Here is a 20,655-nt window from a genome sequence, read left to right as displayed (position 1 = left end):
TATAATACTGCTCCTATATACAGGAATATACTACTATAATACTGCTATATACAGGGATATAACTACTATAATACTGCTCCTATATACAGGGATATAACTACTATAATACTGCTCCTATATACAGGGATATACTACTATAATACTGCTCCTATATACAGGAATATACTACTATAATACTGCTCCTATATACAGGGATATACTACTATAATACTGCTCCTATATACAGGAATATAACTACTATAATACTGCTCCTATATACAGGGATATAACTACTATAATACTGCTCCTATATACAGGAATATACTACTATAATACTGCTCCTATATACAGGGATATACTACTATAATACTGCTCCTATATACAGGGATATAACTACTATAATACTGCCCCTATATACAGGAATATACTACTATAATACTGCTCCTATATACAGGGATATAACTACTATAATACTGCTCCTATATACAGGAGTATAACTCCTATAATACTGCTCCTATATACAGGAATATACTACTATAATACTGCTCCTATATACAGGAATATAACTACTATAATACTGCTCCTATATACAGGGATATACTACTATAATACTGCTCCTATATACAGGAATATACTACTATAATACTGCCCCTATATACAGGAATATACTACTATAATACTGCTCCTATATACAGGACTATACTACTATAATACTGCTCCTATATACAGGAATATACTACTATAATACTGCTCCTATATACAGGACTATACTACTATAATACTGCTCCTATATACAGGAATATACTACTATAATACTGCCCCCTATATACAGGAATATAACTACTATAATACTGCTCCTATATACAGGAATATACTACTATAATACTGCTCCTATATACAGGGATATACTACTATAATATTGCTCCTATATACAGGAATATACTACTATAATACTGCTCCTATATACAGGGATATACTACTATAATACTGCTCCTATATACAGGGATATAACTACTATAATACTGCTCCTATATACAGGGATATAACTACTATAATACTGCTCCTATATACAGGGATATACTACTATAATACTGCTCCTATATACAGTAATATAACAACTATAATACTGCCCCCTATATACAGGAATATACTACTATAATACTGCTCCTATATACAGGAATATAACTACTATAAATACTGCTCCTATATACAGGGATATACTACTATAATACTGCTCCTATATACAGGAATATACTACTATAATACTGCTCCTATATACAGGAATATACTACTATAATACTGCTCCTATATATAGGATATAACTACTATAATACTGCTCCCTATATACAGGAATATAACTACTATAATACTGCTCCTATATACAGGAATATACTACTATAATACTGCCCCTATATACAGGGATATATTACTATAATACTGCCCCTATATACAGGGATATATTACTATAATACTGCTCCTATATACAGGAATATAACTACTATAATACTGCTCCTATATACAGGAATATACTACTATAATACTGCTCCTATATACAGGAATATACTACTATAATACTGCTCCCTATATACAGGAATATAACTACTATAATACTGCTCCTATATACAGGGATATACTACTATAATACTGCTCCTATATACAGGGATATAACTACTATAATACTGCTCCTATATACAGGAATATACTACTATAATACTGCTCCTATATACAGGAATATACTACTATAATACTGCTCCTATATACAGGGATATACTACTATAATACTGCTCCTATATACAGGAATATAACTACTATAATACTGCTCCTATATACAGGGATATAACTACTATAATACTGCTCCTATATACAGGAATATACTACTATAATACTGCTCCTATATACAGGGATATACTACTATAATACTGCTCCTATATACAGGGATATAACTACTATAATACTGCCCCTATATACAGGAATATACTACTATAATACTGCTCCTATATACAGGGATATAACTACTATAATACTGCTCCTATATACAGGGATATAACTACTATAATACTGCTCCTATATACAGGAGTATAACTCCTATAATACTGCTCCTATATACAGGAATATACTACTATAATACTGCTCCTATATACAGGAATATAACTACTATAATACTGCTCCTATATACAGGAATATAACTACTATTATACTGCTCCTATATACAGGAATATAACTACTATAATACTGCTCCTATATACAGGGATATAACTACTATAATACTGCCCCTATATACAGGGATATAACTACTATAATACTGCTCCTATATACAGGGATATACTACTATAATACTGCCCCTATATACAGGAATATACTACTATAATACTGCCTCCTATATACAGGGATATACTACTATAATACTGCCCCTATATACAGGAATATACTACTATAATACTGCCTCCTATATACAGGGATATACTACTATAATACTGCCCCTATATACAGGAATATACTACTATAATACTGCCTCCTATATACAGAGATATAACTACTATAATACTGCCCCTATATACAGGGATATACTACTATAATACTGCTCCTATATACAGGGATATAACTACTATAATACTGCTCCTATATACAGGGATATAACTACTATAATACTGCTCCTATATACAGGAGTATAACTCCTATAATACTGCTCCTATATACAGGAATATACTACTATAATACTGCTCCTATATACAGGAATATAACTACTATAATACTGCTCCTATATACAGGAATATAACTACTATTATACTGCTCCTATATACAGGAATATAACTACTATAATACTGCTCCTATATACAGGGATATAACTACTATAATACTGCCCCTATATACAGGGATATAACTACTATAATACTGCTCCTATATACAGGGATATACTACTATAATACTGCCCCTATATACAGGAATATACTACTATAATACTGCCTCCTATATACAGGGATATACTACTATAATACTGCCCCTATATACAGGGATATACTACTATAATACTGCTCCTATATACAGGGATATACTACTATAATACTGCTCCTATATACAGGAATATAACTACTATAATACTGCTCCTATATACAGGGATATAACTACTATAATACTGCTCCTATATACAGGGATATACTACTATAATACTGCTCCTATATACAGGAATATACTACTATAATACTGCTCCTATATACACGGATATAACTACTATAATACTGCCCCTATATATATACAGGAATATAACTACTATAATACTGCCTCCTATATACAGGGATATAACTACTATAATACTGCCCCTATATACAGGAATATAACTACTATAATACTGCTCCTATATACAGGAATATAACTACTATAATACTGCTCCCTATATACAGGAATATACTACTATAATACTGCTATACAGGAATATACTACTATAATACTGCTCCTATATACAGGGATATAACTACTATAATACTGCTCCCTATATACAGGAATATACTACTATAATACTGCTCCTATATACAGGAATATAACTGCTATAATACTGCTCCTATATACAGGGATATAACTACTATAATACTGCCCCCTATATACAGGAATATAACTACTATAATACTGCTCCTATATACAGGAATATACTACTATAATACTGCTCCTATATACAGGAATATACTACTATAATACTGCTCCTATATACAGGGATATAACTGCTATAATACTGCCCACTATATACAGGAATATACTACTATAATACTGCTCCTATATACAGGAATATAACTACTATAATACTGCTCCTATATACAGGAATATAACTACTATAATACTGCTCCTATATACAGGAATATACTACTATAATACTGCTCCTATATACAGGAATATAACTACTATAATACTGCCCCCTATATACAGGGATATACTACTATAATACTGCTCCTATATACAGGGATATAACTACTATAATACTGCTCCTATATACAGGATATAACTACTATAATACTGCTCCTATATACAGGAATATAACTACTATAATACTGCTCCTATATACAGGAATATACTACTATAATACTGCTCCTATATACAGGAATATAACTACTATAATACTGCCCCTATATACAGGAATATACTACTATAATACTGCTCCTATATACAGGGATATAACTGCTATAATACTGCCCACTATATACAGGAATATACTACTATAATACTGCTCCTATATACAGGAATATACTACTATAATACTGCTCCTATATACAGGAATATACTACTATAATACTGCTCCTATATACAGGAATATACTACTATAATACTGCTCCTATATACAGGAATATACTACTATAATACTGCCCCTATATACAGGGATATAACTACTATAATACTGCTCCTATATACAGGAATATACTACTATAATACTGCTCCTATATACAGGGATATACTACTATAATACTGCTCCTATATACAGGAATATACTACTATAATACTGCTCCTATATACAGGGATATAACTACTATAATACTCTTGTGGGCTGTCTCCGGCCCTGACAGTCTTTCCTGCTCTCTTTCTCCTCAGTGGCGCTGAATTTCCAGACCCCGGGAGTAGAGATGGACCTTAATGACGGCCTCTTCCAGCAGAACGGCCGCTGCGGTTATGTCCTGAAGCCGCCATTTATGAGACACGTGGAGACAGATTTTAACCCTGATGAACCACAAGACTCTGAAGGCCACTCCCCCGTAATCCTGACCGTGCAGGTAACATCTACACCCCTACTGGTATATACAGGTAACATCTACATCCCTAATGGTATATACAGGTAACATCTACATCCCTACTGGTATATACAGGTAACATATACACCCCTACTGGTATATACAGGTAACATCTACACCCCTACTGGTATATGCAGGTAACATCTACACCCCTGCTGGTATATACAGGTAACATCTACACCCCTGCTGGTATATACAGGTAACATCTACATCCCTACTGGTATATACAGGTAACATCTACATCCCTACTGGTATATACAGGTAACATCTACATCCCTACTGGTATATACAGGTAACATCTACATCCCTAATGGTATATACAGGTAACATCTACATCCCTACTGGTATATACAGGTAACATATACACCCCTACTGGTATATACAGGTAACATCTACACCCCTACTGGTATATGCAGGTAACATCTACACCCCTGCTGGTATATACAGGTAACATCTACATCCCTACTGGTATATACAGGTAACATCTACATCCCTAATGGTATATACAGGTAACATCTACATCCCTACTGGTATATACAGGTAACATATACACCCCTACTGGTATATACAGGTAACATCTACACCCCTACTGGTATATACAGGTAACATCTACATCCCTACTGGTGTATACAGGTAACATCTACATCCCTACTGGTATATACAGGTAACATCTACATCCCTACTGGTATATACAGGTAACATCTACACCCCTACTGGTATATACAGGTAACATATACACCCCTACTGGTATATACAGGTAACATCTACATCCCTAATGGTATATACAGGTAACATATACACCCCTACTGGTATATACAGGTAACATCTACATCCCTACTGGTATATACAGGTAACATCTACATCCCTACTGGTATATACAGGTAACATATACACCCCTACTGGTATATACAGGTAACATATACACCCCTAATGGTATATACAGGCAACATCTACATCCCTAGTGGTGTATACAGGTAACATCTACATCCCTAATGGTATATACAGGTAACATCTACATCCCTACTGGTGTATACAGGTAACATATACACCCCTACTGGTATATACAGGTAACATATACACCCCTACTGGTATATACAGGTAACATATACACCCCCTAATGGTATATACAGGCAACATCTACATCCCTAGTGGTGTATACAGGTAACATATACACCCCTACTGGTATATACAGGTAACATCTACATCCCTAATGGTGTATACAGGTAACATATACACCCCTACTGGTATATACAGGTAACATATACACCCCTACTGGTATATACAGGTAACATCTACATCCCTAGTGGTATATACAGGTAACATCTACATCCCTAGTGGTATATACAGGTAACATCTACACCCCTACTGGTATATACAGGTAACATCTACATCCCTAATGGTATATACAGGTAACATCTACATCCCTACTGGTGTATACAGGTAACATCTACACCCCTACTGGTATATACAGGTAACATATACACCCCTACTGGTATATACAGGTAACATATACACCCCTACTGGTATATACAGGTAACATCTACATCCCTACTGGTATATACAGGTAACATCTACATCCCTAGTGGTATATACAGGTAACATATACACCCCTACTGGTATATACAGGTAACATATACACCCCTACTGGTATATACAGGTAACATATACACCCCTACTGGTATATACAGGTAACATCTACATCCCTAGTGGTATATACAGGTAACATCTACATCCCTAGTGGTATATACAGGTAACATCTACACCCCTACTGGTATATACAGGTAACATCTACATCCCTAATGGTGTATACAGGTAACATATACACCCCTACTGGTATATACAGGTAACATATACACCCCTACTGGTATATACAGGTAACATCTACATCCCTAGTGGTATATACAGGTAACATCTACATCCCTAATGGTGTATACAGGTAACATATACACCCCTACTGGTATATACAGGTAACATATACACCCCTACTGGTATATACAGGTAACATCTACATCCCTAGTGGTGTATACAGGTAACATATACACCCCTACTGATATATACAGGTAACATATACACCCCTACTGGTATATACAGGTAACATCTACATCCCTACTGGTATATACAGGTAACATCTACACCCCTGCTGGTATATACAGGTAACATATACATCCCTACTGGTATATACAGGTAACATCTACATCCCTACTGGTATATACAGGTAACATCTACATCCCTAATGGTGTATACAGGTAACATCTACACCCCTGCTGGTATATACAGGTAACATATACACCCCTACTGGTATATACAGGTAACATCTACACCCCTACTGGTATATACAGGTAACATCTACATCCCTAGTGGTGTATACAGGACTGTGTCAATAAACACGACTCATTGGAAGACAGCACCGATGCACATAGTGTGATAGTGCAGCAAATAACGTGCAGTGTTGCTCACCTTTGGCGGCCGTACTCCGAGCCCAGACCACCTGTAGCTTTAATCAATTTGTGGCCCGTTGCCCGTCCGAAGGTCCAAACAATTTGGTGGAGGACAAGTCATTGTGTATATAAGGCCATAGCAGTCGCATTTTTACACCTTCGGACCCACATGAGCCCTTATTTTTTGCGTCACTGATTGTACTTTGCAATGACGGGCTGAATTTTTCCAAAAATATGCTGCGGAACCAGAAAAAATTATATGCGCAGTGAAATAGAAAAGAAAAACGCAATTCTTTTTCTTTGGGGTGGGCTTCATTTTTACGCCGTGTGACATGTTATATATGTTCCTCAAGTCGGTACGATTAAAACGATATGTAACATATAACTTTTATTTTAAGTGATGGCTTGGAAAAAAATAAAACCTTTTACAGAAAATAAACGTTCCTTAAAATCGCTCCATTCCCAGGCTTATAGCGCATTTATCCTTTGGTCTATGGGGCTCAGGTGTCAGATTTTTTGCATGTTCTTTCTATCGGTACCTTGATTGCGCATATACGACTTTTTGTTCTCCTGGGCTTCCCTATATACACAACACTGATCCCCTATATACACAGGACTGATCCCCTATATACACAGCACTGATCCCCTATATACACAGCACTAATCCCCCTGGGGGTCTCCTATATACACAGCACTGATCCTCTATATACACAACACTAATCCCCCTGGGGGCTCCTATATACACAGCACTGATCCCCCTGGGGGCTCCTATATACACAGCACTGGTCCCCTATATACACAGCACTAATCCCCCTGGGGGGCTCCTATATACACAGCACTGATCCCCCTGGGGGTCTCCTATATATACAGCACTGATCCCCCTGGGGGTCTCCTATATACACAGCACTGATCCCCCTGGGGGTCTCCTATATACACAGCACTGATCCCCCTGGGGGACCCCCTATATACACAGCACTGACCCCCTATATACACAGCACTGATCCCCCTGGGGGACCCCCTATATACACAGCACTGATCCCCCTGGGGGACCCCCTATATACACAGCACTGATCCCCCTGGGGCCTCCTATATACACAGCACTGATCCCCCTGGGGGCTCCTATGTACACAGCACTGATCTCCCTGGGGGACCCCCTATATACACAGCACTGATCCCCCTGGGGCCTCCTATATACACAGCACTGATCCCCCTGGGGGCTCCTATATACACAGCACTGATCCACCTGGGGGTCTCCTATATACACAGCACTGATCTCCCTGGGGGCTCCTATATACACAGCGCTGATCTCCTATATACACAGCACTGATCTCCTATATACAAAGCATTGATCTCCTATATACACAGCACTGATCCCCCTGGGGGACCCCCTATATACACAGCACTGATCCCCCTGGGGGACCCCCTATATACACAGCACTGATCCCCCTGGGGCCTCCTATATACACAGCTTTGATCCCCCTGGGGGCTCCTATGTACACAGCACTGATCCCTCTGGGGGCTCCTATATACACAGCACTGATCCACCTGGGGGTCTCCTATATACACAGCACTGATCCCCCTGGGGGCTTCTATATACACAGCGCTGATCTCCTATATACACAGCACTGATCTCCTATATACACAGCACTGATCTCCTATATACACAGCACTGATCCCCCTGGGGGCTCCTATATACACAGCGTTGATCCCCCTGGGGTCCTCCTATATACACAGCACTGATCCCCCGGGGGGGTCTCCTATATACACAGCACTGATCCCCCTGGGGGTCTCCTATATGCACAGCACTGATCCCCCTGGGGGTCTCCTATATACACAGCACTGATCCCCCTGGGGGCTCCTATATACACAGCACTGATCCCCCTGGGGGTCTCCTATATACACAGCACTGATCCCCCTGGGGGTCTCCTATATACACAGCACTAATTCCCCTGGGGGTCTCCTATATACACAGCACTGATCCCCCTGGGGGCTCCTATATACACAGCACTGATCCCCAATTTATCTATGGTGCCGTCTCCTAATGCACAGGTACGCTCAGCAGTAGAGACGATCAAACCTGCCGCATTAGATTGCTGGTGCTTTCCCGGTCCATGGGGAAGGAGGAGAGTGCTCGGCTATTACCTAGGCTGAATCCCGGAATTCCAGGTGGTACTCGGGCTGTCTCCTCCTTCCCCACGGATCGGGAAGGCATCAGCAATCTAATGCAGCAGGTTCGTGAATGTTCGCGTTCAATTTAACCTAGGATTTCCTGAGATTCGATCAACTCCACTCAGCAGCGAAGACAACAGCAGTAACACCTCCAGTAAGGTATCCAGTCAACCCCGGTAAGGTACTCCATCACCTCCAGTAAGGTATCCCGTCACCTCCAGTAAGGTATCCCATCACCTCCAGTAAGGTATCCCGTCACCTCCAGTAAGGTATTCCGTCACCTCCGGTAAGGTATTCTGTCACCTCCAGTAAGGTATCCCGTCACCTCCAGTAAGGTACTCCATCACCTCCAGTAAGGTATCCCGTCACCTCCAGTAAGGTATTCCATCACCTCCAGTAAGGTCCGTCACCTCCAGTAAGGTATTCTGTCACCTCCAGTAAGGTATTCTGTCACCTCCAGTAAGGTCCGTCACCTCCAGTAAGGTATTCCGTCACCTCCAGTAAGGTGTTCCGTCACCTCCAGTAAGGTGTTCCGTCACCTCCAGTAAGGTGTTCCGTCACCTCCAGTAAGGTTTTCCGTCAACTCCAGTAAGGTATCCCGTCACCTCCAGTAAGGTACTCCGTCACCTCCAGTAAGGTATCCCGTCACCTCCAGTAAGGTATCCCGTCACCTCCAGTAAGGTATCCCGTCACCTCCAGTAAGGTATTCCGTCACCTCCAGTAAGGTATTCCGTCACCTCCAGTAAGGTGTTCCGTCACCTCCAGTAAGGTGTTCCGTCAGCTCCAGTTAGGTATTCCGTCACCTCCAGTAAGGTATTCCGTCACCTCCAGTAAGGTATCCCGTCACCTCCAGTAAGGTATGCCCTCACCTCCAGTAAGGTATCCCGTCACCCCCAGTAAGGTATCCCGTCACCCCCAGTAAGGTATCCCGTCACCTCCAGTAAGGTATTCCGTCACCTCCAGTAAGGTATTCTGTCACCAAATTCAAAATAGAAATAATTTAGAAAAATGACAGGTACAGGTGCTTTATAGATCGGCGTAGGGAACCTTGCCTCACCAGCTGTTGCAAAACTACAACTCCCATCATACATGGACAGTCAAAGCTAAAACTCTGGCTGTGCAGACATGATGGGAGTTGTAGTTCTGCAACAGCTGGAGAGCCAAGGTTCCCTACCCCTGCAGATAGTAGGTGAGGTTTATATAAATGGGATATATATTTGGATAGGGCAGTTATTAACCCTTTAACCCTTTAAGGACGGGGCCCATTTTCGTTTTTGCGTTTTTGTTTTTTTCCTCCTTGTGTATATAAGGCCATACATACATACATACATACATACATACATACATAGCACTTGCATTTTTCCACCTAGAGGCCCACATGAGCCCTTATTTTTTGCGTCACTAATTGTACTTCGCAATGACGGCTGAATTATACCATAAATTACACTGCGAAACCAGAAAAAAGTTCAAAGTGTGGTGAAATTGAAAAAAAAAAGCATTTCTTTTATTTGGGGGGTATTTGTTTTTACGCCATTCGCCCTGGGGTAAAACTGACTTGTTATGCACGTTCCTCAAGTCGTTACGATTACAGCGATATATAACATGTATAACTTATATTGTATCTGATGGCCGGTAAAAAATTCAAACCATTGTCAACAAATATATGTCCCTCACAATCTCTCCATTCCCAGGCTAATAGCGCTTTTATCCTTTGGTCTATGGGGCTGTGTGAGGTGTCATTTTTTGCGCCATTTTGTCTTCTTTTTATTGGTACCTTGATTGCGCCTATGCGACTTTTTGGTCACTTTTTATTACAATTTTTCTGGATTTGATGCGACCAAAAATGCGCAATTTTGCACTTTGGGATTTTTTGCGAGATCAGTAATGTGATTAATAGTTCAGGCGATTACGCACGCGGCGATACCAAACAGGTTTATTTATTTATTTATTTACTTTTATTTAAAACCTGGGAAAAGGGGGGTGATTCAAACTATTAGGAGAGGGGGATTTTTTTTACTCGTAATAACTTTTTTTGTTTTTTTTTACACAAATATTAGAAGCCGCCCTGGGGTTAGGGTTATTCCACCCCCTGGGGTTAGGGTTATTCCACCCCCTGGGGCTAGGGTTGTTCCCCCCCTGGGGTTAGGGTTATTCCCCCCTGGGGATAGGGTTATTCCCCCCTGGTGTTAGGGTTATTCCCCCCCTGGGATTAGGGTTATTCCCCCCTGGTGTTAGGGTTATTCTCCCCCTGGGGTTAGGGTTATTCCCCCCTGGGGTTAGGGTTACAGCCCCCTGGGATTAGGGTTATTCCACCCCCTGGGGTTAGGGTTATTCCCCCCATGGGATTAGGGTTATTCCACCCCCTGGGGTTAGGGTTATTCCCCCCCCTGGGGTTAGGGTTATTCCCCCCATGGGATTAGGGTTATTCCCCCCCTGGGATTAGGGTTATTCCCCCCTGGGGTTAGGGTTATTCCCCCCTGGGGCTAGGGTTATTCCCCCCCCTGGGGTTAGGGTTATTCCCCCCCTGGGGTTAGGGTTATTCCCCCCCTGGGGTTAGGGTTATTCCCCCCCTGGGGTTAGGGTTATTCCCCCCCTGGGGTTAGGGTTATTCCCCCCCTGGGGTTAGGGTTATTCCCCCCTGGGGTTAGGGTTATTCCCCCCATGGGATTAGGGTTATTCCCCCCCTCTGGGGTTAGGGTTATTCCCCCCTGGGGTTAGGGTTATTCCCCCCATGGGATTAGGGTTATTCCCCCCCTCTGGGGTTAGGGTTATTCCCCCCCTGGGGTTAGGGTTATTCCCCCCTGGGGATAGGGTTATTCCCCCCTGGTGTTAGGGTTATTCCCCCCCTGGGATTAGGGTTATTCCCCCCTGGTGTTAGGGTTATTCCCCCCCTGGGATTAGGGTTATTCCACCCCCTGGGGTTAGGGTTATTCCCCCCATGGGATTAGGGTTATTCCACCCCCTGGGGTTAGGGTTATTCCCCCCCCTGGGGTTAGGGATACAGCCCCCTGGGGTTAGGGTTATTCCCCCCCCTGGGGTTAGGGTTATTCCCCCCCTGGGATTAGGGTTATTCCCCCCCCTGGGGTTAGGGATACAGCCCCCTGGGGTTAGGGTTATTCCACCCCCTGGGGTTAGGGTTATTCCCCCCCCTGGGGTTAGGGATACAGCCCCCTGGGGTTAGGGTTATTCCCCCCCATGGGGTTAGGGTTATTCCCCCCCTCCGGTTAGGGTTATTCCCCACTAGACACCAGGGAACGGTTGCCTCCGGTAATCGGAGGCAGCTGCCAACTTTGACAGCTGCCTCCGATTAGCTAATTAGCGGGCACGGCGATCAGACCGTGCCCGCTAATAGCGGCAGTCCCGGGCTACACACGGCACTAGGGACCGCGGCCCCGCTCTGAACACCTCTATGGGAAATATGACGTACGGGTACATCATATGTCCCTAAGAGGTTAAGGGGGGAAGTATGGAATAATGTACAGCCAGACCCCTAAATAGACACTGGACCCCAAATCTCTTGTGTGCCCCCCCATCCCAGACAAGTGTCACCCTGTACCCCCCTGTCCCCCTCCCCAGACTGTGCACCCCTGATTGTCCTCCCCTTCCCACACACCTGTATCTTCTTGGTTGTGTCTAGAATGGAGTTGCTCCTGTGAGGTATGATGTCACAGTGGGGGTGGAGCCTCTTGGAGGAAGGGGCGGGGACTCACAGTGAATATGCAAGCTGTGCAGAGCGGGAACAAGCTGAGGTCCTGCTGCACCATTCACTGTGCAATAACAGAGGGAGGCAAGCTGCAATATCCACAGTAACATGGGGGGGATACAGGGGGAGAGGACTGGTGTGTGTAGTCTGTATACAGGGGGAGAGGACTGGTGTGTGTGTGGGGGGGGGTCTGTATACAGGGGAAGAGGACTGGTGTGTATGGGGGGGGGGTCTGTATACAGGGGGAGAGGACTGGTGTGTGGGGTCTGTATACAGGGGGAGAGGACTGGTGTGTGTGGGGTCTGTATACAGGGGGAGAGGACTGGTGTGTGGGGTCTGTATACAGGGGGAGAGGACTGGTGTGTGGGGTCTGTATACAGGAGAGAGGACTGGTGTGTGTGGGGGGGTCTGTATACAGGGGGAGAGGACTGGTGTGTGGGGTCTGTATACAGGGGGAGAGGACTGGTGTGTGTGGGGGGGTCTGTATACAGGGGGAGAGGACTGGTGTGTGGGGTCTGTATACAGGGGGAGAGGACTGGTGTGTGGGGTCTGTATACAGGGGGAGAGGACTGGTGTGTGGGGTCTGTATACAGGGGGAGAGGACTGGTGTGTGTGGTCTGTATACAGGGGAGAGGACTGGTGTGTGTGGGGTCTGTATACAGGGGGAGAGGACTGGTGTGTGCCTGTATACAGGGGAGAGGACTGGTGTGCGGGGTCTGTATACAGGGGGAGAGGACTGGTGTGTGTGTGGGGGTCTGTATACAGGGGGAGAGGACTGGTGTATGGGGCCTGTATACAGGGGAGAGGACTGGTGTGTGGGGTCTGTATACAGGGGAGAGGACTGGTGTGTGGGGTCTGTATACAGGGGAGAGGACTGGTGTGTGTGGGGTCTGTATACAGAGGGGAGAGGACTGGTGTGTGTGGGGTCTGTATACAGAGGGGAGAGGACTGGTGTGTGGTGTCTGTATACAGGGGGAGAGGACTGGTGTGTGTGGGGTCTGTATACAGGGGGAGAGGACTGGTGTGTGGTGTCTGTATACAGGGGGAGAGGACTGGTGTGTAGGGTCTGTATACAGGGGGAGAGGACTGGTGTGTGGGGGGGGTCTGTATACAGGGGGAGAGGACTGGTCTGTGTGTCGGTCTGTATACAGACCCCACACACCACAGTCTTCTCCCCCCTGTATACAGACCCCACACACACACCAGTCCTCTCCCCCTGTATACAGACCCCACACACACCAGTCCTCTCCCCCTGTATACAGACCCCACACACACCAGTCCTCTCCCCCTGTATACAGACCCCACACACACCAGTCCTCTCCCCCTGTATACAGACCCCACACACACCAGTCCTCTCCCCTCTGTATACAGACCCCACACACACCAGTCCTCTCCCCCTGTATACAGACCCCACACACACCAGTCCTCTCCCCTCTGTATACAGACCCCACACACACACCAGTCCTCTTCCCCTGTATACAGACCCCACACACCAGTCCTCTCCCCTGTATACAGACCCCCCACACACCAGTCCTCTCCCCTGTATACAGACCCTACACACCAGTCCTCTCCCCTGTATACAGACCCTACACACCAGTCCTCTCCCCTGTATACAGACCCTACACACCAGTCCTCTCCCCCTGTATACAGACCCCACACACACACACCAGTGCTCTCCCCCTGTATACAGACCCCCCACACACCAGTCCTCTCCCCCTGTATACAGACCTCACACACCAGTCCTCTCCCCTGTATACAGATCCCACACACACCAGTCCTCTCCCCCTGTATACAGACCCCACACACCAGTCCTCTCCCCCTGTATACAGACCCCACACACCAGTCCTCTCCCCTGTATACAGACCCCACACACACCAGTCCTCTCCCCCTGTATACAGACCACACACACCAGTCCTCTCCCCTGTATACAGACCCCACACACACACACCAGTCCTCTCCCCTGTATACAGACCCCACACACACCAGTCCTCTCCCCCTGTATACAGACCCCACACACACCAGTCCTCTCCCCCTGTATACAGACCCCACACACCAGTCCTCTCCCCCTGTATACAGACCCCACACACACCAGTCCTCTCCCCCTGTATACAGACCCCACACACACCAGTCCTCTCCCCCTGTATACAGACCCCACACACCAGTCCTGTTCCCTGTATACAGGCCCACACACACCAGTCCTCTCCCCCTGTATACAGACCCCACACACACCAGTCCTCTCCCCCTGTATACAGACCCCACACACACCAGTCCTCTCCCCCTGTATACAGACCCCACACACACCAGTCCTCTCCCCCTGTATACAGACCCCACACACACCAGTCCTCTCCCCCTGTATACAGACCCCACACACACCAGTCCTCTCCCCCTGTATACAGACCCCCCACACACCAGTCCTGTTCCCTGTATACAGACCTCACACACCAGTCCTCTCCCCTGTATACAGACCACACACACCAGTCCTCTCCCCTGTATACAGACCCCCCACACACCAGTCCTGTTCCCTGTATACAGGCCCACACACACCAGTCCTCTCCCCTGTATACAGACCCCCCACACACCAGTCCTGTTCCCTGTATACAGGCCCACACACACCAGTCCTCTCCCCCTGTATACAGACCCCACACACCAGTCCTCTCCCCCTGTATACAGACCTCACACACCAGTCCTCTCCCCTGTATACAGACCCCACACACCAGTCCTCTCCCCCTGTATACAGACCCCACACACCAGTCCTCTCCCCCTGTATACAGACCCCACACACACCAGTCCTCTCCCCTGTATACAGACCCCCCACACACCAGTCCTGTTCCCTGTATACAGGCCCACACACACCAGTCCTCTCCCCCTGTATACAGACCCCACACACCAGTCCTCTCCCCCTGTATACAGACCTCACACACACCAGTCCTCTCCCCCTGTATACAGACCCCACACACCAGTCCTGTTCCCTGTATACAGACCCCACACACCAGTCCTTTCCTCCTGTATACAGACCCCACACACACCAGTCCTCTCCCCCTGTATACAGACTCCACACACCAGTCCTCTCCCCTGTATACAGACCCCACACACCAGTCCTCTCCCCCTGTATACAGACCCCACACACCAGTCCTCTCCCCCTGTATACAGACCCCACACACACCAGTCCTCTCCCCCTGTATACAGACCCCCCACACACCAGTCCTGTTCCCTGTACAGCTAATAGTCCTATTACACCAAAGGATTATTGGCCGTACTCTGATGATTTCTGGCCGTTCTGTCTGATAATCATTTGGTGCAATAATCCATGATATCGCTGATTGTCGTCTTCAAACTGGTTGAGATACCCAGATCAGGATAATGCTGCTGTCTACAATGGGCAGCCTGAGCGATGTAAGAAAAGTCCGGGCTGCCCCTCCCGCAGCTGCCCGCCGTTCCCCCGCTCACTGTATGTGCGTGTAATAACACAGACAACGAGTGGGGAACAAGGGAGAAGTGAGTACTGACCTAACATGTTGCCACTCGCTTTCACCTTTTAATAGGGCTGGGCGATATACCGCAAAAATACCGATACCGTCTTTGGCGTCGGTTAACCAACCTCAACTTTGCCAGGACGGTATCTGCGGTATATTTGTAACTCCCTGTCTGAGCAGCCCGGCAGAGCACAACAACCACCCACACCCGTCCCATTCGCGTCCAGTCAGAGCACCCCCCCGCGCCCAGCCCGTTACAGTCACCCAAGACCCTTGCGCCCGGTCCGTCACGTCAGAGTGCCCGACCCCAGACCCTTGCGCCCGATCCGTCACGTCAGAGTGCCCGACCCCAGACCCTTGCGCCCGGTCTGTCACGTCAGAGTGCCCCCCCCCCCCCACCGCAGCCTTCCCGCGCCCGATCCGTCGTGTCAGAGTGCCCAGCCCCCCCCCCCCTCCCCGCGCACGCATCCGGTCTGAGCGCCATCCCCCCCCACGCCCGGGTCGGGCCGTCAGTACAGTTGCGTCCTGCAAATGGCAGCCAGTCGTCTAGCCTCCTGCCTGTCTTCCTGGTCCTCTGTTTTCAGTGTGAGGCTCCAGTTTCAGTGTGCGCACACTTGTGGCTCTGGCATGGCGGCCGCAGTGTCCCCCGATTTGCGATCGGACACGCTGGGGCACGCTATCAGCTGTACATGTGGGAGATGCAGCAGCTCTTTCCTGCGGACGTGCGGGGTTCTGTGACCGGGAGCTGTCACTACCTTGCAGGAAGGAGCTGCTGTACCTGCTCCGGAGGCTGGAGGAAGGAAGCAGCTGCCAGCGCCTGCAGATCCTCTTCTCCTTCTGAGTGCTCAGGTGCTGCAGCTGCTGTGTACCCCCAGCCTGCCCCAGGTCTCTGCCTGAGCTGTGAGTGCTCATATACTGTGTGCTGGGCCCATATAGTAATACATCCCCATACCTATGTGCCCACCCCTGTATAGTCATACACCATTATCCCTAGAATCCCCCCCCTCCCGTATAGTCATACACCCCTATCCCCATATCCCTAAAAGCCCCCCATAAAGTCATACACCCCTATCCCTATAACCCCCCCATATAGTCATACACCCCTATCCCTATAACCCCCTGTATAGTCATACACCCCTATCCTTATGTGCCCCCTGTATAGTCATTCCCCCAGTATAGTTATACACCCCTATCCCCCTATCTCTGTAAGCCCCCCATATAGTCATACACACCTCTCCCTATAAACCCCCATATAGTCATACACCTCTATCCACCCCTCCCTGTATAGTAATAAACCTCCATCCGTCCCACATCCCTATGTTCCCCCCCCCCCGTATAGTAATACACCTCTATCCACCCCTCCCTTTAATGGTAATACACCTCTATCCGCCCCCCATCGCTATGTGCCCTCTGTATAGTTATCCACCCCTCCCTTTGTAGTAATACACCTCTATCCGCCCCCCCATCCCTATGTGCCCCCCCCGTATAGTCATATACCCCTATCCCTATGTGACCCCCTGTATATACACGTCCTGCAGTGTGTATATAGCTGTATACCTGTGTATACACGTCCTGCAGTGTGTACATAGCTGTATACCTGTGTGTACACGTCCTGTAGTGTGTACATAGCTGTATACCCGTGTATACACGTCCTGCAGTGTGTATATAGCTGTATACCTGTGTATATACACATCCTGTAGTGAGTACATAGCTGTATACCTGTGTATATACACATCCTGTAGTGAGTATATAGCTGTATACCTGTGTATATACACATCATGTAGTGAGTACATAGCTGTATACCTGTGTATATACACATCATGTAGTGAGTACATAGCTGTATACCCGTGTATACACGTCCTGCAGTGTGTATATAGCTGTATACCTGTGTATATACACATCCTGTAGTGAGTACATAGCTGTATACCTGTGTATATACACATCATGTAGTGAGTATATAGCTGTATACCTGTGTATACACATCCTGTAGTGTGTACATAGCTGTATACCTGTGTATACACGTCCTGTAGTGTGTACATAGCTGTATACCCGTGTATACACGTCCTGTAGTGAGTACATAGCTGTATACCTGTGTATATACACATCCTGTAGTGAGTACATAGCTGTATACCTGTGTATATACACATCCTGTAGTGAGTACATAGCTGTATACCTGTGTATATACACATCCTGTAGTGAGTACATAGCTGTATACCTGTGTATATACACATCCTGTAGTGTGTATATAGCTGTATACCCGTGTATACACATCCTGTAGTGAGTACATAGCTGTATACCTGTGTATACACGTCCTGCAGTGTGTATATAGCTGTATACCTGTGTATATACACATCCTGTAGTGAGTACATAGCTGTATACCTGTGTATATACACATCCTGTAGTGAGTACATAGCTGTATACCTGTGTATACACGTCCTGCAGTGTGTATATAGCTGTATACCTGTGTATATACACATCCTGTAGTGAGTACATAGCTGTATACCTGTGTATACACGTCCTGCAGTGTGTATATAGCTGTATACCTGTGTATATACACATCCTGCAGTGTGTGTATATAGCTGTATACCTGTGTATATACACATCCTGTAGTGAGTACATAGCTGTATACCTGTGTATATACACATCCTGTAGTGAGTACATAGCTGTATACCTGTGTATATACACATCCTGTAGTGAGTACATAGCTGTATACCTGTGTATATACACATCCTGTAGTGAGTACATAGCTGTATACCTGTGTATATACACATCCTGTAGTGAGTACATAGCTGTATACCTGTGTATATACACATCCTGTAGTGAGTACATAGCTGTATACCTGTGTATACACATCCTGTAGTGTGTACATAGCTGTATACCTGTGTATACACGTCCTGTAGTGTGTACATAGCTGTATACCCGTGTATACACGTCCTGTAGTGAGTACATAGCTGTATACCTGTGTATATACACATCCTGTAGTGAGTACATAGCTGTATACCTGTGTATATACACATCCTGTAGTGAGTACATAGCTGTATACCTGTGTATATACACATCCTGTAGTGAGTACATAGCTGTATACCTGTGTATATACACATCCTGTAGTGTGTATATAGCTGTATACCCGTGTATACACATCCTGTAGTGAGTACATAGCTGTATACCTGTGTATACACGTCCTGCAGTGTGTATATAGCTGTATACCTGTGTATATACACATCCTGTAGTGAGTACATAGCTGTATACCTGTGTATATACACATCCTGTAGTGAGTACATAGCTGTATACCTGTGTATACACGTCCTGCAGTGTGTATATAGCTGTATACCTGTGTATATACACATCCTGTAGTGAGTACATAGCTGTATACCTGTGTATACACGTCCTGCAGTGTGTATATAGCTGTATACCTGTGTATATACACATCCTGCAGTGTGTATATAGCTGTATACCTGTGTATATACACATCCTGTAGTGAGTACATAGCTGTATACCTGTGTATATACACATCCTGTAGTGAGTACATAGCTGTATACCTGTGTATATACACATCCTGTAGTGAGTACATAGCTGTATACCTGTGTATACACGTCCTGCAGTGTGTATATAGCTGTATACCTGTGTATATACACATCCTGTAGTGAGTACATAGCTGTATACCTGTGTATACACGTCCTGCAGTGTGTACATAGCTGTATACCTGTGTATATACACATCCTGTAGTGAGTACATAGCTGTATACCTGTGTATACATGTTCAGGTCTCTGCTGAAACTCCTAATAATAACAAATAATAATGATAATAGACTATATGGCCCGGCCTTGTGTTGCTGCTCAGTGAGTTCTTTTTTTTTTTTTTTTTCCTTCACTTTTTAGAATCAAAATATGGCCAATTTGGCATGTCATAATAAAAGTTGTTTATTTGTATAGCACACACAGATTCACCTTTTCACCTATCAGTATGTTTTTGGGTGTGGGAGGAAACCGGAGTACCCAGAGGAAACCCACACAAACACGGAGAGAACATACAAACTCTTTGCAGATGTTTCCTGTATACCCGTGTATACACATCCTGTAGTGAGTACATAGCTGTATACCTGTGTATACACGTCCTGCAGTGTG

The 20,655-nt window shown here is 45.2% G+C and overlaps 1 protein-coding gene across 1 annotated transcript in view; it reads left to right on the top strand.

Annotated features, from left to right (window-relative positions):
* PLCD4 (phospholipase C delta 4) overlaps positions 1 to 20,655 on the top strand; it is a 204,425-nt gene that overhangs the window by 140,955 nt on the left and 42,815 nt on the right. The window contains exon 13 of the mRNA XM_069982245.1: positions 4,552 to 4,730. Within this exon, the coding sequence (XP_069838346.1) occupies positions 4,552 to 4,730 (179 nt within the window). The remainder of the gene's footprint in view (positions 1 to 4,551; positions 4,731 to 20,655) is intronic.

The sequence above is a fragment of the Dendropsophus ebraccatus genome, chromosome 9, assembly GCF_027789765.1.
Source record: "Dendropsophus ebraccatus isolate aDenEbr1 chromosome 9, aDenEbr1.pat, whole genome shotgun sequence".
NCBI lineage: Eukaryota > Metazoa > Chordata > Amphibia > Anura > Hylidae > Dendropsophus > Dendropsophus ebraccatus.
Note: the sequence above shows the minus strand (reverse complement) of the source record. Positions and strands in the feature narration are given on the sequence as shown.